This window comes from Anguilla anguilla, chromosome 15 (assembly GCF_013347855.1).
Source record: "Anguilla anguilla isolate fAngAng1 chromosome 15, fAngAng1.pri, whole genome shotgun sequence".
Classification (NCBI taxonomy): Eukaryota; Metazoa; Chordata; class Actinopteri; order Anguilliformes; family Anguillidae; genus Anguilla; species Anguilla anguilla.
The window spans coordinates 11875912-11902976 of record NC_049215.1 but is presented as its reverse complement, the minus strand read 5'-3'; the positions used below and the strand labels follow the sequence as shown (position 1 = coordinate 11902976).

The 27065-nt window shown below is 46.1% G+C and overlaps 1 protein-coding gene across 14 annotated transcripts in view; it reads right to left on the bottom strand.

The window, feature by feature from the left end:
- Window positions 1–7304: 7304 nt before the first annotated feature.
- The window catches only part of tns1b (tensin 1b), a 221163-nt gene continuing 201402 nt past the window's right edge, over window positions 7305–27065 (bottom strand). For 9 of the 14 annotated variants that reach the window (XM_035394356.1, XM_035394362.1, XM_035394364.1 and 6 more), the window contains 14 exons: window positions 26789–26884; window positions 25081–25116; window positions 23054–23240; window positions 21335–22101; window positions 20924–21010; window positions 20194–20322; window positions 18800–18895; window positions 16558–16635; window positions 16033–16104; window positions 15497–15532; window positions 14633–14801; window positions 14111–14179; window positions 13472–13501; window positions 7305–11559 (listed from right to left, as the gene is read on the bottom strand). In XM_035394356.1, the coding sequence (XP_035250247.1) occupies window positions 11418–11559; window positions 13472–13501; window positions 14111–14179; window positions 14633–14801; window positions 15497–15532; window positions 16033–16104; window positions 16558–16635; window positions 18800–18895; window positions 20194–20322; window positions 20924–21010; window positions 21335–22101; window positions 23054–23240; window positions 25081–25116; window positions 26789–26884 (1994 nt within the window). In that variant the 3' untranslated portion in view covers window positions 7305–11417. The remainder of the gene's footprint in view (window positions 11560–13471; window positions 13502–14110; window positions 14180–14632; window positions 14802–15496; window positions 15533–16032; window positions 16105–16557; window positions 16636–18799; window positions 18896–20193; window positions 20323–20923; window positions 21011–21334; window positions 22102–23053; window positions 23241–25080; window positions 25117–26788; window positions 26885–27065) is intronic. The other 5 variants (XM_035394360.1, XM_035394370.1, XM_035394361.1 and 2 more) reach the window with 3 other exon arrangements.

Sequence of the window (27065 nt, the reverse complement as noted above, 5' to 3'; positions counted from 1 at the left end):
TTCGCGCGCTTAGGCTAAGAGCGCGTGTTTGTTTTCGCGCTGCTGAATTAACATAGAAAAATTGGAACTATGGGGATAAACACAGAAAATTTGGTCTTTCCGAAATTTGGATATAAAAAAGGTGTTAATCGTGGTTTTTATTTTTTACTTTTTGCAGCAAGTAGCTCGCCTATGAACTTCAGATCACAAATGTCAATAAATCCAAAAAAATATGGTAAAAACAATGGTCACAGCTTGGATTGAGTTGCGGTCTCGAGCATAGTTTAAATATGATGGACCACATGATGTGTGACAGCAAGCACAGACATTCGACTTTGTGTGTGCTTGCATGCGTGTTTGCGTGTGTGTGTGTGCACTTCCACCTCGAGCGCCTGTGCATACGTGTTGCTTATAATTACCTACAGCTTTATTTTGGCTGGTCTAAACACTAGTCCTTACTGTAGGCGATTCTGAGGATGTATAAATAGGATTACAGTGCTACACAATTTTAGTTTTATCAGTGACTGAAAGGTGAATACCAAATGTAATTGGAAATGATCCTGGAGGAATACGGCTAGTTCATCTTTTTTTTTTTTTTTTGTAAACCATTTGTATCATTTGCTGCGTTTTCAAGCAGTTTATATTTATGTACATGACTATAGCCTACGTTGTTCTCCAAATACTTTATTTTAAGTACAATTCCTGACCTTCGTACGTTTGTTTATACTTGATGAATCATATCAGCTCCAGCTCCATTAAAAATTTGGTTAGCAACAGGTAAGTTATTTGGGGGACATGATTAGCCTACTACTAATTCTAGTGAACGGACTGCTAATTCGAGGGAAATATTTATCAAGCGTTCGCCCTGGACAGTCCCCCCTCCACAGAAATCGGAATAGCGTTCGAATAGCTCATGTTTGTACATGCCTCAACTTTACAAAATGTGAAAGATGGACTGTACATATGGCTGTCACTCTGACAACTGAAAAGAAAGAGGAAATACAGTAAAAGGTCACTAACTTTAAGAAGATTGCATGGGTACAAAAACTGGAAAGTAGCTTATCGAGAACTGTGAGTTTGCCATCTCTGTGAGGGTGGGGAAGTGTTAACGACCACACGCAATACAGTGAATTCAAAAAGGGGGTTTCTTTAAGTTATCAAAGTTGTCACGGTACGGGGGGTGGGACCCAGGCGCAGAGTAAAGAGACAGACTCAAAAAAGGGACTTTACTAGCCAAAAAAGGCAAACAGGGAACAGAAAAGGCCACGATGGAGAAAAACACAAACTCAAAAAATATCTAAATAAAACAGAAAACAAGAGGAACTCAAACACGGTATTAGGATATTTGCCCTTATTCGTGGAGTCAAATGCAGGACGATGAAGAACACGCTGACAGTTTCCTCAGAGGATTTGTTGTTTAATTCAGTGCGCAAGGGAGAGACAGACCCAGCACACTCGGGCGCTGCGCTGAGAGAATCTCTGCCCATCACCCTGTGTGGTGTCTAGATATACAGTTTTCAGTCATACACATCAAAAGGTTGAGTTAAGTGGCGGACCGGGGACAAATGGTCTTGTCCCTTCCTGGGAACCCTCGCAGCCATTTAGCATAGGAATGTGACATCCTTGCCGCAGACACTACAGAGGTGCTAGACATAGAGGCATGCAAACTACAGACACAGCATGTACCTGTAACCTGTAACTAGAAACAGGGAACCTATCAACGGGCAGGGCAGAACACAGGCAGGCAGAGCACAAGGGCAGGTCAAAAACAGGCAGATACAAACGGTCAAAAACAAGCACAGATCAGGAACAAACACAAGTCAGGAACAAACACAAACAGGTCAAAAACGCAGGCAGGTACATACGGTTTGGACATACGTCGGAAACAAACACAAGGAACCAGCACCCGAGTCAAGGGGACAAAGAACTTAAATAGACAGGGGGTAACAAGACACAGGTGAACTCAAAAAACAATCAAACCAGAAAAGGAGGGGATAAGACACAGGTGGGAACAATGATAGAATAACGAGACAACAATAATACAATTAACAGGGGGGAGAAGGACACAAAACAGAAGTGCCGCCATCTGGCGGCCCAACAAGGGAAACACAGACAGGAAAACACAGAACCATGACAGAAATGGAAACCACTAGGTCTCAGTAACACAGTAACAGAGACTTGAGGAAGGGGTAACGAAAAGAAAACTCAACTCCTAAGGGAGAATATCCCAACACAAAGTAATGTCTTGGCAGGAGAACAAAACTAAGGCGTAAGGAGTGAGTGAACTTTAGGAAGACTGCAGTGCAGTCTGAAGAAAAGCAAAAGAAAAGGGTGCCTCGTAAATGAGGAAGGCAAAAAGGCGTTTAAGGAAAATAAAGATTTAAAGCTAGGTGACTAGGAGAATAGGTGTCTTACTACTAGTCAAAACAAAAGCTAAATTCAAAAATCCTATACCTTTTTTTACCACACTTTTCTCTAAGAGAGCTTTCTACTGTTACCAGCTTTCGTGTAACGTGAGTAGACACTAAAGCGAAGAACAGATCTCACGTGAGCGTATATAAGCTCTCTCAATTAGGTGCAAACAATCGGTCGTAATCAAAATCAATCACGGAGCGCCCTCAGGCGGTTCTGAAGATTACAACACTCAGTTACCTGAATAAGCACTCAGTTTCCTCTACAGCAGTGGTTCTCAACTCGGGCCAGAAAGGGCCGGTGTAGGTGCAGGCTTTTGTTCCAACCAAGCAGTTACAAACCTGATTCTACTAATCAACGTCCTTAGTACAGACTCCAAAGGTTGATTAGTAGAATCAGGTGTGTAACTGCTTGGTTGGAACAAAAGCCTGCACCCACACCGGCCCTTTCTGGCCCAAGTTGAGAACCACTGCTCTACAAGGATCCTGAGTAGCCGATTAGCACGAAAAGACGTCGATTAGCACAACCCATGACGCCGAGTAGCAAACGGAATATGCAAAGGCATGTACGGGAATTTAGGCTACTGTCTGTTAGAGACAGTGCATGGGTCGTTTAAAATTGCCAACATAGGCTACCCTTACCCATGATCCAAATTCAACCCCTAGCCCCTTATGTTCCCCTGGAGTGCCTTCAGTGTTATAGCTTGCTGACATCACATCACATCACATCACATTGAGGGCCACACACAAGATTGTACAAAGATCTCTGGGATACACCATCAGCATGAGGCCTACATTGTTGTTGGCTTGGCCATTTCTGCTGTCTAACACTGAAATATTTCTAAATATTTTTAAATTGTATTCTATTTGTAATTTGTATTTTAATGTATTTATAAAAGGCTCTAAATACTATTTAAAAAAGTATTTGGTTTCCCAGGAAAGTATTTATTTAAAGGAATGTATTTGTTCAATAGTAAAATAATGAAAATAAATAAATCAAATACAAAAGTATTTCATGTGTAAATGTAGTTTAAAATACTAAAAATATGTATTTACATATATTTCCAATTCTATTCTATGACCCAGGCCTGATAACCCTATATGTCTAGAACCATTTTGTGTTTATGCCTTGTCTGTGCCGTCACAGCTGTAGTAGCTTTAGTAAGTTTTAGTATCTTGTGTGTTATATTGGGTTAACCATATACATCTGGAACCGTTCATAATGATTAACCCAACCTGGTATTATCAATCTGACACTTTATTACATAAATACAAGGATCCCTTGATTCAAAACTCTCTAAACACTTTGTACTGTTCAATACAGCTCCTTACATTACCCACTGTGAGGTTGTGGAGAAATATTTAAAAAACGAATACATATCCAATTTTCATGTTTCAGAAGATATATATAAATATATACAGCGTCGTATCAGCTCCTCTTGAAGAGTGGGCTGACTCTGAAACGCACCCATAAAAACAATGTCAGTGTCACTGGTTACCGTAACCACAGTTTGAATGAGAGTCTTACCATTTTTTAATTACTATAGAATTTAATCAATTTATATTGACTTAATCTGTAAATCTATACTTTTATGATTTTTAGGATGGATGTATGAAACTGATTAGTATCCAAATGTACAAATGAATAAATACCTCACATAGATTTATTTACCCATGACCCCACATAATAAAAAACAACACTGCTACCATAATCTGTATTTCAGAAAATATTGATAATAAGTAATTTACTTAGAAATGAGAGAAAAGTCATGGTCAATGTATGATCACTACATTTGCTGAAACAGTTCCCCATGATAAATCTTCTGGAGGGCGTTTCAATCTCACTTGGGTTGGGGGTTATGTAAAAATGCTTAACTGCGGCATGACTCAAACAAAGAACAGCTTTTCTATGTACAGTACAAGCAATCACATATAAAAAAGAGCACCACTGGATCCATCTTAAGCAGGAATTGTGGGATTTCAGAGACTTTTTACTGGCTGTGGCTTTGCTGTATGAAAATGATGTTCAGTAGTGATTGGCTGGATCTCAACCTATTAGATTTATGAATGGTTTGATGACAAATCAGTCTGCTACCTAGAACATCTTTTGAAGTGATCAGACCCCCTCGGGCCTATCATTATAAACATTATCCACACACTGCTCACAATTTCTGCCAAAGTCTATGGTTAGCCAAGACAAAAAAATGGAAGCCCTCCGATAAAGAAATTACACAATTTATCGAGCGTACGATTTGTGCTTCAATTACAGAAGATATGAAGCGCACACTTCAAGTTAAAAAAACAAAATTGATTGTGCAGATGAAAAAAAAGCGAATCACTGACTTCGGTGTGCTGTGACTTTCCTGGCAACTATGTCAATCACACACCATGAGTGTGAATGTCCCATGAAGGATATTGCTCGAAAACCACAACACAAAAACATTTCCAGATCTACCCTGGGCAGTGGAACAGGTGCTTGACAGGCGTGGGTCAAATGCTTTTAAAAGGCACATGAAGGAGAGTTTGTACGTTCAGCCATTGTAAGATTCTTCGACGTCATTGTCAATAACATCGTGGTGTGGAGCTGGATGGTGCGAGACACCTACTGATTCTGGGAGCAGCATCCAAGCTGACAAGGATCGTCTCTTTTCCTCAGGATCCATGGACTCGCTCAGCTGCAGCTATGGACATGGGTTTGTGGTGGGACTTTGTGTGTTCACCTGTAACCGTACTTACTGTACTTCCGTGTTCATAATTAGCAATGAACATATAATAAGTTTACTGTAATTCATCTCACATCTGAAACCATTATCAATATATTTTTACTTGATTTTATCATTTGATATGTTTATTTCTTTTAAGACCATATATTATGATTAGGGGTCCAGGCTCAGAGGGCTGTAACCTTATTGTTTTCGTGCTGATTATTGTTTTATGTTTTTAGTTTTTCGCGTTTATAAGCTTGACAGTCCCAACACCAAAAAGGCTAGAGCCACCAAACATAGCAGATATGGTCTCTATGTCACTCTCTACTCCAGCCATGAAGCACACACACATTTGCCTGAAGTTGGGCCAGTATAGGAGGAACACTGGCCTCTGGTGGCGAGATCGTAAAATCACACTCTATAGTGGGACATAAAGTAACTTTAAACTATGTAACTTTAACAGTGATTATGTGTGGGACAAATATGTATTACAATGCTCTCTGAAATTACATTATAAATGGGTGAAAAACCAGAACTACAAGCAACATCTTCAAAGCATTTTTTTTTTCAAGTTTGAAGCACTGTTATTACATGTTGACTGTGTTGACAAAGGAGGGGGGGGGATGTCTCATGGAGTCCTCATGTCTTAATCACCATCAAGTAGAAATCTGCAACCAATCTGATGTTGGGTACAACATACAAAGAATATTATATGAATTTGGTAGATGTAATAAAGGTGTGGTTTATGATTTTTTAAAAATTAAAAATAATTTATAAAAAAGAATAAATGCTTAATTCGTGGCAGATAAAATAATATTTCTGCAAAATAATGTTGCAGCAATGCTTATCTTATCTGTCTTTAACTATATAAAACTCCTTTCAGAATATTTTGAAGTGGTGAGTGTGTAGTTTCACATGGAATGACCTCCTCTTCTGAAGCAGGTTCACTCCTACCAAACCAGTTGAACAGATTCTACACCTGATTTGAATCAGAAAGGACTCATCCGTCTCCCCCAACCCTGCTCCTCTCTGAAAAGTCACAATTCTGCTGAGCGACCCTGTCTGTACCTCGAGCTTCAGTCCTGGTCTTCAGCTGTGTTTCCTGATTGGGTGGATTCCCGCCCAATTGGGCTACTTTTTATGTTATTGTGCGGGTGGGTTGACGTAATTTGGGCTATTTCTTTTGTCATATTGGATGGTTGTTTCACATTCTACTTCCAGGTAATCATTTACATTCATTGTGCAGTATATGCTTTCAGTTTGTGTCTCCTAAGAATCAGAACCGCCCCCACCGGGTTTCAGGCTGATTGGGTGGGTTCAGTTAAGTCCTCTCTTGATAGAATCACCTTAAAGACAGTTTTATAAATGCCCTAAGGGAACATCACCATATGTTGCTCTTCAAACACACAATGGCAAGTAAGCACAAGACAACGTAGTCACCTTATTCAGAATATTTTGAGTTTGATGTAGACAGCCATGTTCTTGGTGCGAAGGCTGTTATACATCCTGTGATTGCAATATACCAGCTCGCATTTCCAAACACAAAAGCTATAGATCTGACTCAGCATGTCTGCTCTGTCCCTCCAAGTCCACTTCTGATCGCAGAAAAAAAACAGTTTAAAAAAAAGTGATTGCACAGGGTCTTTTAATCTATCCCTTTATCATATAACTCAGTTATGAATTCTGCAGGACCCTGCGGAGGCCTGTTAACAGGCCAAACCACTGGTATTATAAACGGACAGAGTAGCAAGCTCTCGACGACGGTTGTAGTCACAAGCGTAATTCAACGCGTCACAGAAATGTATCTGCGTAATTACAACCGACATTCCAGATCAGGGGTGTCAAATTAAGAGTCCTGGAGGGCCGCAGTGCTGGCAGGCTTTCCTTTCAGGCAGTTAAGGACGAACAAGGTGTGTGAATCCTTTAGACAATCGAAAGCTTAAACAAATCTCCATGCTGAAACACAGCTAAAAACCATTAGTCACTGTGGCCCTGCAGAAACCAAGTCCTCAGCTCTACTTAGGGGTGTTTTAGAATTGCTAATTAACTAATTAACTGTATAAAACTTCATAATGTTAGAAAACTGTATTTGGTTTCGCATATATGCAAAGAACACAAACTGTACACCACGAAAAGGACAGCATTTCAAGCAACAGTATATTTTAATATAATTGATTTGTATTGCTTTTAATGTGTGTGTTTTTTTTTCAGAAACAATAAAGCCATACAATGAAAAGCAAATGAAAATACACAAACGTTCTGTACAGACATAGTAGGGCTTCCACACATTCTAGGTCAAGGGCTATCCCTGCAAAATGGGCACTTATCAGGACAGATGAGACGACGCACTACCCTTCTGTACACAGAAACAGGGGCTCTTTCATTTTTAGAGTGAAAGGTTAACACAAAAAGCAGTTTCCTCATTCAAAAAAAGGGGGAAAAAACAACACTTCCAAAGTGAAGGCTATTGTGTGAAAACGATGTGAAAATAAATACTCGTTTAGGAACTGGATATTTGGGGAGAAGTGTCGGTCGACCGTTTAAAGAAATTAAGAATACAGCAACGGCCACATCGTATACTGTTGGTTAAAACTGATTCAAACTGATATCGCTATACGACTGTAGAGACACTACCTACTCTCAAAAAAATTAATAATGTGGAAAAAATACCTACCAAATTGAGAGCACTTATTTTACAGCACAACCACGCCTTGCTACAGCTGTAAAAAATGATTTATTGTAGAATAAACCACACATTATTTCCATTGTTGTGGCTTAACAAATGTAAGTGCTTTGTAAAGTTAATGGGGTCGCAGAGGCCTTACACAAGAAGGGATTGTTTTGCCTATTAAAGAAATTGCTTGAGGGAACACACTATGGACCCGAATGGGTAAATTTATGCTGAATGCTGAGTCGGCTGACTCAGAAACAAGTATGACAACATCTTTGGCAAACAATAAGATATTTACACTCTGATGGCATATATTTACCATTGTGTTATTACTTTGCATTCCGTTTATAGTCACATGATATTGATTTGATTCTCTTTTGCATATGATTTTGTAGAATAAAAAAGCATCTCACTCATATCCCAACATCATTTACTGTCAGCTGCACACTAGTGTTGGAATACATAGTGCAGAAGTTTAAGATACTCAGCAGGGCACGCCCATTATTTTTCATATTATTTTGTAATTATTTTCCTGCTTAACAATTTTGTTTGTTTAGTATGCGGACTTTATTAGAGTCACGTTGTGTTGTCTTCAATGTAGTGTACACAAAATCCAACCAAAGCATTATGTAATACCACACTATGCCTCAGGGTGGCAGTAAAGTACAAAAAATATGACATCAGCAAGCATCTCACCTTCCATTTTGAAATGGAAAGTCGAATAAATAAAACAATTGTTCTTCATCCTTGGTTTTTCCAGAGAAAAAAAAAGTCATTTTAAAATAAGAAATTTGAAGGACACAGCATCTGCAAAGATTGTATATAACGATTTTTCCAAATGGGATGAACATCTTTGCACAGGATTCGCATGGTATTGCACTATTTCAGGGGCATGTTCACACTCCAAAAACAGCGAATAAATCAATTCCTAACCATTTCAAACATATGACCTGTTTTTCAAACAAGAAACAGATAAGAAGACAGTAAATATGTTGTTCAAAATTCATGTCATATTAACTTTAACAGTTAATGGAAGACAAAAAAAGTCACTTCCAGATTGAAGTTGTTCCTTCACCAGTTTCCTACATTACCTGCTAACTAATCTGATCTTATCTGTTTAGAACTTGAAAAAAAGCCATACAGTGTTAACATGCAGTGACACATTTATTAACCGTTTTACAAATTGTATTACACGATATTGTGTTTTGTTTAACAGTATAATGCACTCTTAAAATGAAGTCTGTAGAACTTGCATTTTTTTTAAACGCAACACAGAAAAATAAACACATTTAAGTGCTGAACCTGGAATCCTCCAAAACATGTCTTATTCCAATAACAATATGAACCAGAATAACCTTACATATGGCACTACTTTAAGACTAAAAATCCAAGGCCATTTTCAGAGAATCTGGGAAAACATGATTTTTAACCCCTACAGTATCACCTACTTCAATCTAAAAGAACACACAATGCAAGAAAAATGTAATGCAGTGAAAAAATATCCAAAACATTGTGACAAGCTTTAAGATACATACACTTTACACCTTACATATTTAAACGCTTTTCAAAATCTTTGGACTTTGAAATCTTAGCCAAAATAAAGAGTATTTTTTTTCCAATGCTTTAGGTAATCTTTATGTAGACTATACAATATATGTATATATGAGTTAACATAGAGTGACATAGCAAAAAAATAAATATTTTAGTAAAGTCACCTTTTGTAGTAGTATATATATATTTATATATTTTTTTTGTTTGTTTTTTTTATTAGCTTACATTTGGGTATGATGAGTGTTTAACATAGACCTTCTGATGCACGGTGGCAGAAACTCTTCTCTCTACAGATTTCGCAGCTATAGGAATACTTGTGAACTGGTGTGCAAGGAGAGTGATTCTCGGTTATAAAAACGGCTTGCTCGGTCAATCGATTCGGCTTCGAGAATAAAGGTTGGTTACAGTCAGATAATACACTACACGGGAATACAAGGGGAAACAGTCTGCCATTTTCGCCTCCGAGTTGTTTACTTGAAAAAAAAAATCAAGGACCTCCCAATTGCTCTCCAAGGGTACGGGGAAGAAAAGAAAACTAGACAGAAACCTGTGTAGACTTTACTCCTTTTGACTGTCAGATAATTACAATGTCCTTGTCCTAGAATGTGAGGTGCATGAGTAATCGGGGGAGCTGTCTGTGATGTAACAATAGCATGTAAGAGATCACACGCTCTTAGAATGTGAGCTGTACAAGTAATCGGGGAAGCTGTATGTGATGTCATAATGGCATGAAAGAAATCACACACCCAGTGCAAGAACACTACTTACATAACGAGAAAAGGAGGTGACACTTAATCCAATCATTTCAGATGAATCAATTTGACCATTTCAGCATCACTGTACTGGTGTAATATCAAATCCCAGAAACGGTGGTGCCAGGTGCTTTTATAAATACAAATGTTTTGCTTGTGCACAACCTCCTTTCCTTCATGTTGTGACGATAACCACAGGTAAGAAGGTTATCTTTGTACACTAACATGCAGGACAGTGCAATAACCCAGCGGTAAAAGTCCTGGGGTCCTCCAGTGTAATCTAAGCGTGGATTCTTATGAGCTGGAGCAGCGTGTGGGGACTGAAGAAGCATGTTTTCTTTAATCTCGGACCCCCCCCCCCTCCTTTCCGAGATACGAAGCAAAGCCTGGCGCAAGATTACAGTCGTGACCGCAGTACAATCAAGAGTTCTGTGGATACAGGCAAGAGTAATCCATCTCCCATTCATCTGAAATCTACATGCTCGAGGATTGACTAATCAAGCCTGGGCAGGTCATCTCCACCACACGAGACCATTAAGAAAAAGAAGAAGAAGAAGAAGAAAAAAAACGGCAGAATTTGGACCGCAAAGTATTTAAGGATTTGTGATTGGTCTATCGTGTGTAGGAGAAAACAGTTCCATTAAGTGAAGTGTTTGTAACCCGCAATAGGCCCTGCAAGCTCCTTTCCTGTTTCAGAAATGACTACATATAGTACACACATCTCATTGAGTTAACAAGCTCACATGCAAAAATGTACTTGAATACTTCCTTGCAAGATGGCATGAATACAAACTTTTTTTTTTCATGACATGAAATACTTATATAGAAAGCATACTTTCAGCTTTATCTATTTCAACAGTTCTATTTTACAGAATACTATATTTCAAATGGACCATCCAATAATTACATGTACATGCCCTGAAAGCTTTCTTTTCTTTGGTTAATCAATCCAAAAGCCTGATAGATTTCAGTCTCTGTTTTATCACTCAACTTTGCTTTTTCTTTTTGCCTCTTTGTTATTTTTTATTTTTCTTTTCTCTTTTTTTTTTTTTACATGAAGCTCACCGACATCATATCCTTCTTAGATTGTGCCACCTCGCGAGAGATCCAATCACTCTCCCCCCAAAACATCACTGACACGCCCCCCTCCCCCAGCACTTTCTCTATAACCATCTCGGATCAATTCCAAGTCCTTTCGCAAAATGACAACAAAAAGAAAAAAAAAAGAGTAGCTACAAAAAAAAATTTTTTCTTCAGAAATCAATATTAACAAACGTGAAAAGAATGAAAACAACCTCATGAAAAACAAAATGGCAGCAGTGGGGGTGGGGGGGGGGGTGGAGGAAACCTATCGTTTCTGTGAGCCCATCATCACCTTGGAGACAAAGTTGACGATAGCCGAGGCGGGCTGGTCGGGGTCCATTTCGGCGAAAAGGTGGCTGACGTTATCTGTTGTGCTTCCTTGTTTCCGGGCAACAAAGCCGAAAAACCTGCAGCACACAGACGGGAAACGGTTGTTTAAGAGAGGGCTGCAGAACGTCACAAAGGCGCACACCGCAGTAACGTCGCTCGGGAAAATGGACTGCATCCATGTGTCTCATGTCTCATCTGATACACGTGTAACGCCCGAATCACTGCATTGAAAACTAAAACATTTTTTTTTTGTACTGACGCACAGGAATTAAAGAGCAGAAAAGAGGAAGTCATAAAATCAACAGAATATGAATCCCCCTCCTTTGGTACGCGAAAGGAAATCTGTCGCATTGTTTACCGCGACAGAAGGAAGAACGCTGTCACTCCACAAACGATCGCACAACAAAAGGAAAGTTCTGGCAAAGTGTTTCTCTTAACCTCCGTGCCCTCTAAGCTATGAGTAACGACAGTTAAATAAATGAGAATGACTGAGCTAAATAAAACAGTACACCCGAAATATACCCATAACATCATTTTCACAACGTGATGTAAAACTTCACCCAGAAGCCAAATGCAATAGTAGATGCCCTTGGCCTAAGTGAATAAATACACCGCGTACGATGGGCTTACCCAATGCGAAATAGATGCAGCCCCTAGTCTATACAATATATACGCACCCAGGCGATTGCGTATGATTATGAGCTCATCTCTCCAAGATCTGAGCCTTCGGCGTCACAGAATATGTCAGTTTGAAAAGCTCGCCCCGGGACCTCAATCCAAATATTATTATCTTCAGCGCTGTGATCGGTGAATTTGACAGGTTTATCGCCGCTCGTCTCGTTTTTTTTTTTTTGCGGCTTCCCTTAGAGGTGACTGTGGCGTGTTCTCGCAGGAGGGAGAGAGGGGTAATGAGGTTCACGCGCTTTGATGTGCTAGAGCGCGGGGCCTCCTCCGGCACTGTCAATCTCCACAGACGCAACCGCCAGCACTAGTCTGGGAGCCGCTACGAAAGCATAGCTTGGAACGTTCTAGGTATGCTAAAGAATTAGCACGGCTAAGTACCTAATGGCTCTGGTAATGTCTTGGAATAGTTATGTACCAAAGACATCTGGTAAAGCATTACCATAGCAAAATACCCAATGGATCTGGAAAGGTATTAGCATAACTAAGAGCCTACTGGGTCTGCTGATGAGTTAGCATAGCTATATACTTACTGGTTCTGGTAATGTACTTATATTTGTAACTCACTGAAAATCATCAGGGGCCCATATTTAATACAAATGTGGTCAGATTGCTCTAATAAAAAAGAAATAAGCAGAACATTTTCCAGGGATTGCAATATATTACAACACTGTTAAATATATTTACATTATATTTAGAAAAACCTATAGAGTGTATGTTACAGTATCATCCATTTCTGTACACAGATTGTTTAATAATTTTTTCCTGTCAGGGGTGAGACAGATAAAGAAACCGGGAAATCTGATTTGAAGGGGGTAATCCAATCAGCAATTAAAGATCAAACCCCTTAATTACTGAAACAACAAAACACCCCACTTTCAAAGCATCCTCTCCACACCCTGGCCACCGTTAGCTCCTCATGGCTACCATCGCTGAGAGTCCGGTTGCCGCACTAGCTATAAGAACTAGCAGCTCTCAACAGCAACGGAAAGAGAATGTGTATGTGTGGTGCTGGTTACAGCAAGAGACCAATCAATCAAATCATCTCTTAACAGGCTGGCTTTGGTCCAAAGCTCAAAAAGGATTAAACCCAGACCTTATTGCTTGAACCATTTAATTTAATGAGATGACCAAAGATGCTCCCAGCAGCACTTTGCAGATTACTGGTGTCGGAGAGCAACCCGCAGAGGAAGCCAATGAGAAAACTGCTGAACCGGCTTCCGCGAGCAAGCCAAGTGCCCAAGCAGGGAAACAAAAAGAGGGGGATGAGAAAGAGGAGGAGGGAGGGTGAGAAAAGGGCAATCTTACTTTGCAGTGCCGCCCTCCGGTTTGCGCCACCTGTGGGGAATTTGGGACAGGTAAGATGATTGGTTCATTTATGTATTGTCTGCATATGTCATTATCTGTTGTACGTTCATTTTTTTTTCTGTTTAGGACCACAATGGAAATACGCCATTTTGACTTTATTGTATTCTTAACCTTGATATTGAAAGAATGTGATGGCAGCAGTGAGGTATTATATGTATTTTAAGCGGTCATTATGTGCGTTCATTCATCCATTCAGTTGCATTCACTCATTCATTCATGCACACCCCAACACCGTTGCTCTTAATCAAATAAACGTTCTCTTTAACCCCTTCTGTGCCGTAAGCTCCCCAGGTTGGCATGCCCAGTCTAATCTCCATCAGCGCTCGTGGCTGTAACCCTGATATTGATTCGGGAGATCGTTACTCGCTCTCCAATTAACCCTGGGTGATGCGAGTGCCAAATGGGCGTCACCCTTCCCGGCAGCTGGTCAGCACTGGCACAATCCGGATCTCATACCAGACTGAGGGATCCAATCATGTGCCAGAACAGCGACTGGACGAGCCACCCAGAAGCCCCCGTATATGCAACATTCTTCAGTGAAGTTTTAAACATGGGCACTTCCTCTCCCCCCAGACTTACTTCCTCTCCTGTGGGTCGAGGTCACAGAAAGTGACTGTGTTGATGGGATAGTGGCGACGGAAGAAGAGCCTGTGGGGAAACACGCAAGTTAGCGGATTGTCCGCGTTCGAGTCTGATATACCACAACACGTTCACTAGGCTCAAGGATTACCTAGATGCTAACAGGCTAATCTGCACAGGAATACTTAAAGATGCTGTATTCACTCCAGAATAAAGAAGACCCTGGTTGGCTACTGATGTGAGTTAGTATATGTGTAAGGATAAGTCAGGCAATGCAGTATCATTTTTAAAACCTGACATATGTTCAGGAAAGCATATTACTGCTGCCAAGCAACAATACCAATAACAACAGCGCTAATGCACTCACGGTATCAATGTCTTGCTACGACGTTGCTGTAACTGAAACTTTGTGAGAGCGCTACGTGCGCTACGTTAGCATAGCGACCCGCGGCGCTCTGTCCCGGACCCGGTCCTGCCAGCCTCCGGGGGAAGCCGCGGGGGGCAGCCGCGGGCGGTACTCACTTCCTCTGGTTGTCCGTCAGGGTGATGCCCTGCGTCGACACCTTGAAGTGGACCACGGTGGCCGCGGGGGCCGGGCTGGCCTGCAGGGTCTCCGATATCGCCTTGGCGACGGCCTGCGGGCCGGTCAGGGACTCCATGTCCACCGAGTTTATGTAGAGGACGTTGCAGGCTGCGGGAACAAACGAGAGGGGAGCCCGTTAGGGGAAAAAGGCCCGAGAAAGTTCCGGAAACTGGCGATGCGAGAGAAGCGTGCGCCCTGCTTCCTTAAAGTCAGAATCCTCAGCGGCGCGTACTCTGCATGCGGCCCAGTAAGAGACTGGTCAGAGAGCTCCATTCATGTGAGAAGTCTTCACAGCCCATGCCAATTAAGTAACTGACCTCAATGTTATTTTTCATCTCAACGCGTGCTCTTCTGTCCGAATAACGCGACACGGCTAAAACCTGGATTTCAGCGTTTCCATTCAATGCAGTCATCTCCTTTCACTTCACAGATAAAAAGCGTGTTTTTAAAAACAGCCTGAAATTCAGCACACAAGTATTAGTAAGAACGGGTCTTCGCATTCCCTTCCTGTGCCTAACGGAGAATTATTTGCTGTAAACCAGGAGGGTCACATGCAGTTCGTTTCCATGCCACCCGGTCTCGGGCCAGGAGACCCATATCCCAGAGACGGCCGCGGGCTACGCGTCGACGCGGTCGCTAAGGCGAGCGCGGCGGTCGTCCTTAGCGACGGGTGAGGGGAGCGAGGCCTCGTTGCCGGGGTTAAGAGGTGATGGTCATGCAGAAAAAAAACCACAGACGTGACGTGGCAGTGAGTCTCGGTCTCTGCTGGGGAGAGTTTGGCGGGAAAATGAAAGTCTATTTACCATGGGATTCACCAGGGGACTTCGGCCCTACAGTCACTAGAGTGACAAGAGCATGATGGGAAACAAGGGGTGAAAATGACAGGGTGAAAATGAGAGGGTGAACCAAGACCATGTGGAACACAAAAAATGATGGATCATATGAACCATAGAAATGGGTTTGGAAGGCTGCTTCTGACCATCAATACTAAATAAAATAACAATGACAATAACAACAACAAAATCTTCTGAACTTATTACAAATATAGCTGATGTTGCACAATCCAACAAAGAAATCAAGCATTAAGTGACATAAGAGTCTATGTATAGTTCTACCAAAATGAATAGTGCTCAAGGTTAAGGGGGCAAAAAAAATAAATAAATATAAAAATAGACAATATCAATGTAACTAATATTGTCTTTGCCTTTTTTAAAAACAATACATTTTAAATGGCAGTAATGGAAAGATGTTGATTTCTCACCATGGAATCAAAGTAAGAAAAGCCAATGAGGTGTGACTAATGAGAGAAGGCGGAGCCAAAGGCCCACTCAGGTCCTACCTGCTCCTTGTTTGAGCATCTCCATAGCAGTGTTTGTGGGAGTGGATATCTCTGGGGTCTCCTCGTGAGGGTCTGAAAGCAACAGCAAGGCAAACTGCTTACAGCCCGAAGGTTATAGGCGCTACAGCCTACTTCCTGTCTGATACAGGAAGTGCGTCATCAGGGGCTTCCTGACCAGGAGATGATGGACTGTCAGGAAGAGAACTGTCACATCAACTGGAACGCATTCAAAGTTACGCCCGTGGCGCGCAATCTGCTTCTGCCACGTGTGGAGAATGCTGGGAAGTTTCGATATTCGGTCTGATATTCGGCTGGGGCCCAAGGAATGCTCCAGACCTGTCCAAGCCCTAAATAGGCACCGTGTGAAAAGCGTGTTTACAGGGCTGTTTGTGCAACTGCAGGGGCACCAGAGGGCATTGCCACAGACCAGCTCTTGCTTGTGGCCTGGATCTACAGCACCAGACTGGAGCACACAGAGATAGCAGCCCAGGGACATCTCACAGAGACTCGCTTCGGGTGACTCACCTCTGGTGGGGATGACCAGTTTGCACGGTAGAGCCAGAGGGGTGATGGAGTGCTGGTATACCAGCGCTGACAGACACCCTGGGGACAGACAGACAGACAGACAGACAGGGAGAGTGTACATTAGTTCTTCTAGCTCCATTGACTACTGCCCTCAGTGTGAGTAGCACAGAAAGAGAGTGAACGTGAATCAGGGTGGCCAACAGACACATGAAGCTGACTGTGCAGTACTGCAGGCAAGGATGTCTGTGTCGGGCGGGTGTAAGGCAATGGTGTAGGGAGCAAAGGCAGCTCAGCTACGCAGTCACAGCGCAGGACCACACCCTACTGTCTGAAACCCGCCTCCAAGTATGATAACCACACCCTACTGTCTGAAACCCCGCCTCCAAGTATGATAACCACACCCTACTGTCTGAAACCCGCCTCCAAGTATGATAACCACACCCTACTGTCTGAAACCCCGCCTCCAAGTATGATAACCACACCCTACTGTCTAAAACCCCGTCTCCAAGTATGATAACCACACCCTAATGTCTGAAACCCCGCCTCCAGGTATGATAACTACACCCTGCTGCCTGAAGCCCCGCCTCCTTGGGCAGCCCCACCCTGCAGCCCCAACACTTCCTGCTTGAGCTTATATAAGAGCCGCTACACATTCACACAACCAGCATACTGCTTGTGTCCTGCAGTAACCTTTATCTCAAAATAATGGGAAACAAAGCTTCTTTTCTCCATTCATCATCACACCATTATGGTTCAGGCATGCGGAGCATGTGTATCAGTTGCTATGAGACACCGCAGAGCAAAACGTTTTCGCATTACACCAAGGACACGGAAGAACATCTGGAAATAAACATAATAGACATAAGGAAGTCATAAATTGCAAATGTGAAGCTAAAATATGCTACGCTAAAAAAATTACACATAGAAACATGTTGCTGTTTCTCATTATTATTCGCTTGATCTTGGCTATCATCATAGATACACTTATCATTCTCGCAGTCATTTGTATGCATGAATGGAGGCACGGACATAACCCATAGACGGCAGGATGGGGTACTGCTAAGACAGTGCTCCCCTCTTTAAGTAACCCCTGATAAACATGACCCCCCCACCCCCCCCCCCCCCCCCCCCTCTCCCCCAGCAGTCTGGCTCAGGGCTCAAATCCCTTTGTGTTTCATGTGCACTGTAATCAGCACTAAAAACCCTTTCCTCCAACACTAGGGCCGTATTCCACTATATGAGGATTAGCATTCTACGGTGCAAACGGGCGAAATTTAGCAGATTCTTTATCCGGACAAACCGTTCCCCAAACCCCCCCCCCCGCCACCCCCCACCCTCCTCCCCCCCCCCCCGAGCGTGTGTGCGTGCCATCTAAATCACAAAAAGAACAGCGCTTTTGTGCGCGCTGGTGAGGGGCGGGGGGCGGGGCGGGAGGCTAAAAGCGCGGCTCGTCCGGTGCGCTGTCGATTAGCGCTCAGTAACGCCGGCGATAAATAACCAGAGCCGCCACCGCAGGCCGCTCCGGGCCGTTCCAAAACGCATTTCTGGCCCAAAGCCACCTCTCAGAACACTTTCTGGCACGTTCTTTTATTTATTTTTTTCTTTTGTATAAAAAAGTGGATGTTCAGCTATCTGGATGCCAGGCTCAAAGAGTTTGGGAGGGGGGAGGGGGGGTGGGTCGATGGCATTAAACTTAACGGCGGGATCAGCAGCCTCGGGGGGGAGAGCGAAGCGGACACGCCCATCCCCACTTTCGCCTCCCCGGGCGGAAAGTTCTAGAAACAGCGGACGCTGCGTCGAGGCGAAAGGCTGCCCAAAACACCGTGTTCCGGGAGCCAGGGTGATGGGGGCGTTTCAGGGGCCGGAAGGGGAGAGGTAACCCCCGTCCGTCCGGCGCCGGACCCGAAACGGAGAGACGGAATTAGCGGGAGGAGGAACGTCAGAGCGACGAAACGGGACTCGGGCGCTGTATTTAGCTTCACGGGCCGTGACGTCGTCCCGGCCAGACACGTCCGCCACTTCAAACGCGCGTTACGGGGGAGAGAGACTAAAACCGCTCGCCAGAAATCAAAGCAGCGGACGTGGAAGCGCCGGAGGAGGGGGAGACTAAGGGCGCCATTTTTGTTTTAATAACAACCGGTTTAATAGCACGGTGGATCAAAGGGCACAGAAAAGGGTCACGGAGGAGGCTGACAGAGCCTTGGGGTGGGGGGGGGGGGGTGGGGGGGAGGAGTGCGCTTACCGAAATAGGGTTCGTTGGGGCACCCCTTCAGTTTTACCCCCTTGGGGCTCGTCTCGATCAGGAAGTGTCTCACCAGCTCGTTGGTGTTGTCACTGGCTACAAAAAAACAAAAAAGGAAAAAAAAAAAAAGTCAGTTGGCTGGTGACATCATCCAGCAGAACAGGTGAAATGCATTAGAGTGAGCAGTGGTCCCCTCTGAAAAACACAGGAGGCATCCAGACAACAGAGCGAGCGTTATTAAAAGCATGAATGTGTTTCCTCCTCTCTCAAATTCAAAATGCTCTATTGGCGTGACGAGATAAATCTTATGTTGCCAAAGCACAGAAAAGAACACATACAATGGAAAACATAAACATAAATCTAGACATATGGTGTGCAGACAAATGTAGGCCCATCCTAATATGCTCACTGGTTGTTTATGGCAAGCTGTTACGTAATTTGGGGCTAATCCAATGCATTTTCTGTGTTCGCCTAAATAGAGGAGCTGTTGGTGGTCATTTAAAGTTTTAAATTCTGGGCATATTTTTATGAACTTTGGGGTATAAATTCTTCCTTATGTTGTGGTAGTGTTTACATGTAGTTCTGTCTCCACCACTCCCTGACTGGTGTGTGAGCACTGTCACGCCTTACTCTATTGAGGAACTCGACTGATGTAAAGCACTGCATTGTGGGCCTGGCCAGGGGGTACACTGAGTAGGTGGATTACGAACAACTTCAATTAATTATCATTTTTAAACCACAGCCTTTTGGCCTGGTATGTACATTCTGAAGTTAACTGACAGCATTCTCGGCCATTGTACCTGCCCAAGGAGCATTTATTCCAATTATTCTGTGAAAAGGCCATTTCTAACTGTCTTGCAGCTCTGAAAAAAAAATGTCAAAGAAAAAAATATGCTGGAACTTTCTGGGTTACTGGTACAGAGGCTGATCTGTTTCATCCCCACGACATCCGCAGTATGGAAATACGGAGAGCGTTTTTGTGATGCTGACGGGGGGGGTCACGGTAAGTATGCGACGTGGTGACAGTAGGATTACAGTGCAGAAGCCAGCGGAGGGACTCTGTGAGGTAGCGGGTAATGAATGCAGGCCATTGTGCGAGCCCCAGAGCACAACGGCTCCACTGAGAGAGCGGGACACAATGAGCGCGGCAAGGTAGGGAGCGAGGAATGCCACGGGGAACCGTCCGAAATGCCAACCGGCTCGCCGGCGGACGGCCCCAGCGCCAACGGGGCGGGCAGCGCTCCTGGCACGGTTACAGAGGGGCGGGGCCGAAGCTTTCAGAGAGCGCTATTGGGGGAGGGGGGGGGGGGGCGGGGCCGCACGCACGCAACGTTCCCATTGGCTGACTGGGAGACTGACGGACGGGAGGGAGGGAGGAAGCCGTGAAACAGAACCTTTCTTGTTCTGCTGTGCCGTGGGCGGGGCGAAGGCCACCTTCATGGCCAGGCCGTAGGCCCCGCGGAACGAGTGGCTGTCGCGGATGACGAAGGCTCCCGGCTCCCGGTCCTTCAGCAGGGCGATGGCTGCGGAGGAGGAAGAGGAGGAAGAGGAGGAGGAGAAGAAGAGGACACTGTGACCACAGATCTCAGGGAATCCACGGTTTCCACGGCTACCCCGCCACAACACGTTAACAGATCTCCTTCGCAGAAGCGAGCAGTCAGTGAGCGAATGGAAGCAAACAGCATTCTTTGTGTGGTGTGGGGAGACGTGCCCAAAACATTTATGTAACATTCTGGTTTGGAGGCACTCACAGGGAGACGTTATTATTATTATATATATATATATATATATATATATATAAACGCGCTGGCCGAGGCCCCTGACTATGAGCACACAGTGCTGGAGTGTAGTGTCACTGCAGTTTAACATGTGTTCCTGTTTACCGCCATCTCCGCCACAGATGATCTAATCCAACGGGAGTCGTAACCCGAAACAGATGCCCAGCCCCCGCCGCACACGGCGACCTCAAACCAAACAAACAATAAATGAGCCTTCTGCAGCTTCGCCGAGAGCTCTAACGGCCACCTCCCGTGCTCTGGGCTACGCTTCGCGGAAACTTAGCGCGCCGCGACGGGACGGGAGAAGGACCCTCGACGCCGTGCCGGCCCGTGGCGAGGTCGTTACCTTGCTCCCGGGAAATGTCCGGCTTGTACCAGAACCGGGAGGTGTCCTGCACAAACTTCACGTTCAGCCTGGTCTCCGGACTTCCGTCTGTCAAGGGTTAAGAGCACGGTCACTCCTGGGCCCACGTTCATTACACTGCATTCACTTAGCACATAGCAGAGAGACTGACAATAATAAAAATGCTTTGAGCACCACAAACATTGGCACAGTTGAGGTCAGTATCAGGGTAAGCGGCAGCGAATATCTATGAAGCTAGTGAAACTAGCGAAACTAGCTAGTGAAACAGGGAAACTACATGAATGGATAGACTGCACATTTTTGGGTGAACTGGCCCTTTAAATCTGCCGCTAGCCACATGATGCGTTGAGCGGCGGTGAATCTGGCGCTGGCCGCGCGGTGGCGGACTCTCACCGCACATGGAGAGCTTGGAGAAGTCGGGCAGGGTGTGGGAGAAGGCGGCGCTGGGCGTGCTGCCGCCGCTGGACACGGGCGTGGCCGGCTTGCCGTTGAGCGTGCCGTAGGACGGCGCGCCGTTGGGCCGCTCCCCGCCGGACATGCGCCTCTTCTCCGGGAGCTGCGGCTGCTGGGGAGCGGGGCTGCCCTGCCGGAGCACCGCCCCCTCCGGGTAGGAGGGGGGCGAGATGGGGAAGCAGGGCGTGGAGGGGGCGTGGTACCCCGAGGCGCTGCTCTGCCGGGAGAGCGAGGCGTGCCGGTCGTCCGGGGTGGCGTACCCGCCGTACGACCCGTGCCTCTCCAGGGCGGGGCTCGCCGGGGCCATCTGGGGCCCCGAGGGCCGTCGGCCCAGCATCGGGCTGCCGCTGGCCGCCGTCGGGTGCTCGCCGCCGTTGGCGGGCGGGGCGTGGCCGGCCTGGTTGAGCATCCGGCGCTGGAGGGCGGGGCTGGGCGGCGTGTTGGTGGCCACCGTGCGGTGCAGCATGTGCGGGCTCCCCGGGACAGCATGGACGCCCAGCACGCTGACCTGGCCGCCGTCCGGCGACGGGTAGGGCCCGAAGTCCGGGCCCGCGTAGCCGCCCGCCACGCCGGAGGGGCTCGGGTACGAGGGGGCGGGGCCCTGGTACATGCCGTCGTGGGGCTGGGAGCGGAAGGCGGGGTCGCCGGCGGGGTGGGCGGCCATGTGCACGGGCATCCTCACGCCGACGTCGGGCGACGGGTAACTGCTGGCGGAGAGAGAGAGAGAGAGGGGGAGAGAGACAGAGAGAGGGAGAAAGAGAGAGACAGAGAGAGGGAGAGAGAGACGGGAGAGAGAGAGAGAGAGAGAGGGAGGGAGAGAGAGGGAGAGAGACGGGAGAGAGAGAGAGACAGAGAGAGGGAGAGAGACAGAGAGAGAGAGGGAGAGAGAGAGAGACAGAGAGAGGGAGAGAGACAGAGAGAGAGAGAGAGACAGAGAGAGAGAGAGGGAGAGAGAGGGAGAGAGACAGAGAGAGAGAGAGGGAGAGAGACAGAGAGAGAGAGAGGGAGAGAGACAGAGAAAGACAGAGAGAGAGAGAGAGAGAGAGGGAGAGAGACAGAGAGAGAGAGAGAGCACCACGGTCATGTGATTAACCACCCACTCAAATCATGAAAAAAAATCATTTTGAACACCTGTGCCTTTTTGAACCGCGTGGGCAAGACGAAACCTGAACAAAGGGCTCTCGCAGTAAGAGAACAAGCAATAAGGGCCGGGGGGGGAGCAGGGGGGGTGGCATTTATGCTCAGTGTTCCAAAGGAGGAACGTTACACGCCCGCTGTATTTCAGCTATTTGCTTTGCGTTGACCGGAGAGGTGAAAAACACGAGACCGCTGTGTGTATTCTCTGAGCCAAGACAAGCTCGCATTCTGAGAGACGAGCAGGGATGAACAGAGCACACAGACACGCCTCTCCTCCTCCCGCCTGGCTCTGGGACACGCAGGAATATTTAAATATCTCCTTCTCACGTGCAGATCAGTGCAGTGTGGGGGGTTTGGGACTGTGGAAGGATTCTTATCTTGACCCTCTGAACCACTGTGGCACGTTAACAGCTGCCTCTGTGCAAGCAGCAGGGCGGCAGTGAGCTCCCGTGTCCGGACGCAGTGCATTGTGGGGATTGAAGTGAAAGGCGGGGACGGCCTCGGCGTTCGGGCCACGCCTACCCGTCGGGGCTATAGATGGGACTGCTGGAGGACAGGGGAGGGTTGAAGGCGTGGGGGGGCGCGGCCTGCCGGACAAAGCTGTCGTCAGGGTAACCCTGGTGGGCGGGGTGCATCATCATTGGGACCCCTCCTCCTCCTCCTCCTGCGGCTGCCGTCCTGGCCACAGACTCCACGTAGCTGCGTGGCTCTGGAAACACATAGAGATGGTCTTTCAGGCAGCAGAAACCACTGACATCACCGCTGACATCACAACTGACATCACCAGTGATGCGACTGGGCCCAGCAAAAAAATAATACGAACAATAACAACATTTTAAAAGGACCATGTTAGTGAATGACCAGAAAAATGTCAACAGCAGGAATACAGATGTAGCAATGATGTTGTTCATCAGTAAGTAAAAATCCCCAAGGGTTTCAGGAAACAGTAAACAAATGAAAGGTGTTATCGTTCTCTCTATAAAAAAACTTGACGTCACTTCTGGCCTGTTTCTCCACGGCTTCCATTTCCCAGTTAGCGGTTATTAGCGTTAGCCACCGTAAAGAGACAAGCCAGCTGAGGGACGCTTTGATTTTTACAAACATCTAATTAGAGAAAGATCCAACAGCACTCCCATTATGGGCATCCAACCTAATCTCACGCCGCATACATAACAACCCCAGGGGAGACTAAATTCCTAAAATGCTTCTGAAATGCGGTAATGACGCTGCTGAAACGGTCCGGACATGCCATGAGAAAGTTTTTCGGGCGCTGAATCAACAGACAGTTTTACCAAAGATGTTCTTGTGCTTTTCTCCATGTTTATAATTCAGATGAGGCAAACGCAGACAGTTAACCCCAGGAGTTACACACATTGCTTATACAGAAATGATATATAATTACACATGATATTTAGTGTATTATAATGTATTGTACTAGTGTATATACAGCGAGCTCCATAATGCTTACTCGATTTGGGTCTGTACTCCACAATTTCAGATTTGTAATCAGACAATTCACGTGTGGTTAAAGTGCACCTTTCATTTAAGGGTATTTGCGCTCACTTTGGTAGAAAACAGAGCACTTTTTACACACAGCCCCCCCTTCCCCATTTCAATTTGTGAAATTTGTAAAATTGTGGAGTACAGAGCCAAATCAAGACCCAAACATTACGGAGCCATACATCTCCTGCTGAGACCGAGGCAGTTTGATTACTTGTTGCTGTAGTGATCTCCTGGTTTGCCAGGGGGCTTGTGAGAGACTCACAGACCCACACTTGTCTGAATGGGTCCGTTACTCTGCCTGTGGGCTCTTCCATGGCAACGGGCCCGTATTTCGTGTTTTTATGGGATGTATAAAAGCATGAGCGTGTGTGCCACTACGTGTGATAGGAGGGAGCATGGAGCAGGTCGCGGTGAAGATCCCAAAGAGCCCCAGGTGGAAGACCGTTTCTCATTCACTACAGACAGCGAGTCGCACCTCTCTCCACCAGCGTATGAAACTAATTGGACTTGACCCCGCTAGGCTGAAATGACTGCTCTTAGACTGCATACCCATTACAGATATGTTCTTTAAATGCTGCAAAGGGCCCCAGCTTGGATGTTGGCCATCGTGGTTGAAAGACGGCTCCTGTACACAACTCTCACGTGAGCACAGGTGGCCTGTGGACACAGTGACGTTGTGGACTGGATGGAAAGTTTGGAAAACGTGTAGTCAGGTCCCCTCTGACCCCTGTGCTTCTACAGACAACGGGATGATTGGGGAAACCTGTCCTCCTGCATAGGGCTCCTTGCATACCCAAATTTGAGCAAACAGAATGGGCGTGGCTCTACAGATGAGAAAGTAGGATGGGGGGTGGGGGGGAGCAGATTTGAGAGGTCTGCGCGTCTCCACTGTGCGGGACGGCTGCCAATTCTGCTGAGTTAATGGAGGGGGCGGGGGGTGGTGTTGGGGGGGCGAAGGGGCGGGGGGAGGGGGGGGTGGAGACACTGGGCGGAGAGGATGAGCTGACAGATGAGCTTGTTGCTTGTTACCGCAGAGATGCTCTTACCTTCCTCAGCATCGGCTATAGGGCTAGGTTCTACATCTGACAGCACAGAGGAATCAGAGAGAGAAAGAGAGGGAGAAAGAGAGACAGAGACAGGAAGAAAGAGAGACAGAGGGAGAGGGAGAGAGAGAGAGAGAGGGAACAGTTGCACATGACACTGGGAGTTGTGCAGAGTTCACCACACGGGGGGGGGGGGGGGGGGGGGGGTTCCTATAGGGAACACAGCAGCTGAGATGTCAGGCTGTAATGAATCGCATACAGGTTCACATTTTCCTCAGACTGCAGTCTGCTGTACCAGCTGGGAATGCCAGATGGTCACTTCCATAACATTTCCCAATGATAATCACTTCCATCAAACTTCCATGTGATGATCACTTCCATCAAACCTCCAAGTGATGATCACTTCCATCAAACTTCCCAGCGACGATCACTTTGGTAATACTTCCTGGTGAGCCACCGCTCGTTTTTCCCTCTTTTATTAGGACCACTGAGAGATGTACGACAGCGTTAACGTGAATGAAGATCCGCTGATGCAGATCCAAACTGCGCTGTCTGTCTGCAGGATCACGTCTGGCCGGATTAGTGCTTGGAAGCCCACGCTGCACAGAAGACACAGCTTCCAAGCCAAGTCCACCAACTCACACAGCACAGAAACATCTGTTCTGTTGCTAATGAAATCTTGTTAAACGGCAACTTTATGAGGGTTTTTTTTTTGCTCAGCCCGCCATTTTGCCGTTTTCTGAATAATGCGAGCGTAAGGTGGGTTGTGCTTGTCTGTGATGAGGGTAGAACGGGCGTCTAGTCTCGAAAAGCCAGGCACGCGTGGGTGCATCTGGACCGTGGCAATCGAGACAGCACACACCCGCTCAACCCTCCCGCCAAAACCCCCTCAGCCCACACACACCGCCAAGCACCAGGTAACATAATGGCACATGCCAAAAAACTGTGATCATCAACGGCCAATTCCTACAGAGCACGACTTATATGTACAAAATTTGTCAGGTCCAAAATTGTTGGATTAACCTGTATGTGTCACCTTACATGAACGTGGTTTTACCATTTATTTTATTCAATAAAGTCGCTTGTGAAGCATACTACTATCAAAAAACTAAATACCTACCAAAGTGTCTCCAACGTGAAAAATAAAATATGTTTGAAGCAATAATTTATGACTTCACATTTTGGGGGCTCGCTCAGTTTTTCATGTTGGCAGGATCAATGTGAGTCTTAAAAGGGGGTCTTCTCTTTGAAAGAAGGCAGCCGATAACTCAACTCCTTCAGCCGGACCCAAGGGGATCTGACTCACTGAAACCCAACCGAATGAACCGCAGATAAAAGAACACTTCAGCCCTTTCACTAGTGCTAGCTAGTGCTATGGCTGTTTCACAGAGACCAGCCCTTTCACTAGCCCCAGTGCTATCGCTGTTTCACAGAGACCAGTCTTTTCACTAGCGCCAGTGCTATCGCTGTTTCACAGAGAAGACGCTAGCAGTCCTTTCACTAGCACCAGTACTATCACTGTTTCACAGAGAAAGCACTACCAGTCCTGTCACTAGCGCCAGTGCTAACGCTGTTTCACAGAGAAGGCGTTCGCTAAATGAAAAGTGCTTTTGATACGAAACTGAGAGGGACCGCTTTATTCTAACAGGTGGTATGACGTCCGTGGCCCGTGGGCATGTATCTATGGCGACGGGCGTGGCTGAGGGCTTACCCGGGCCTCCCTGGTGCAGCAGGATGTCGGCGGGGCTGTGCGGCTTCAGGCCCAGGGCTGACAGGGGCGTCTTGGCCAGGCCTGGGGGGGACCGGCCTGTAGGAGGGGAGGGGGGAGAGGAGGGAGGAAGGGTGGTGTGGGGTAGGGGGACAGTGACAGGAGCCCGTTAGCCAGTGGTCCAATCGGATCGCTTCACCAGCTCAAACTTGCGCGCGCGCCCAAACTTGATTTTCGCCCACGAGTTTTGGCGAAAGGCGGACCGCTACAAGCCGCGGGC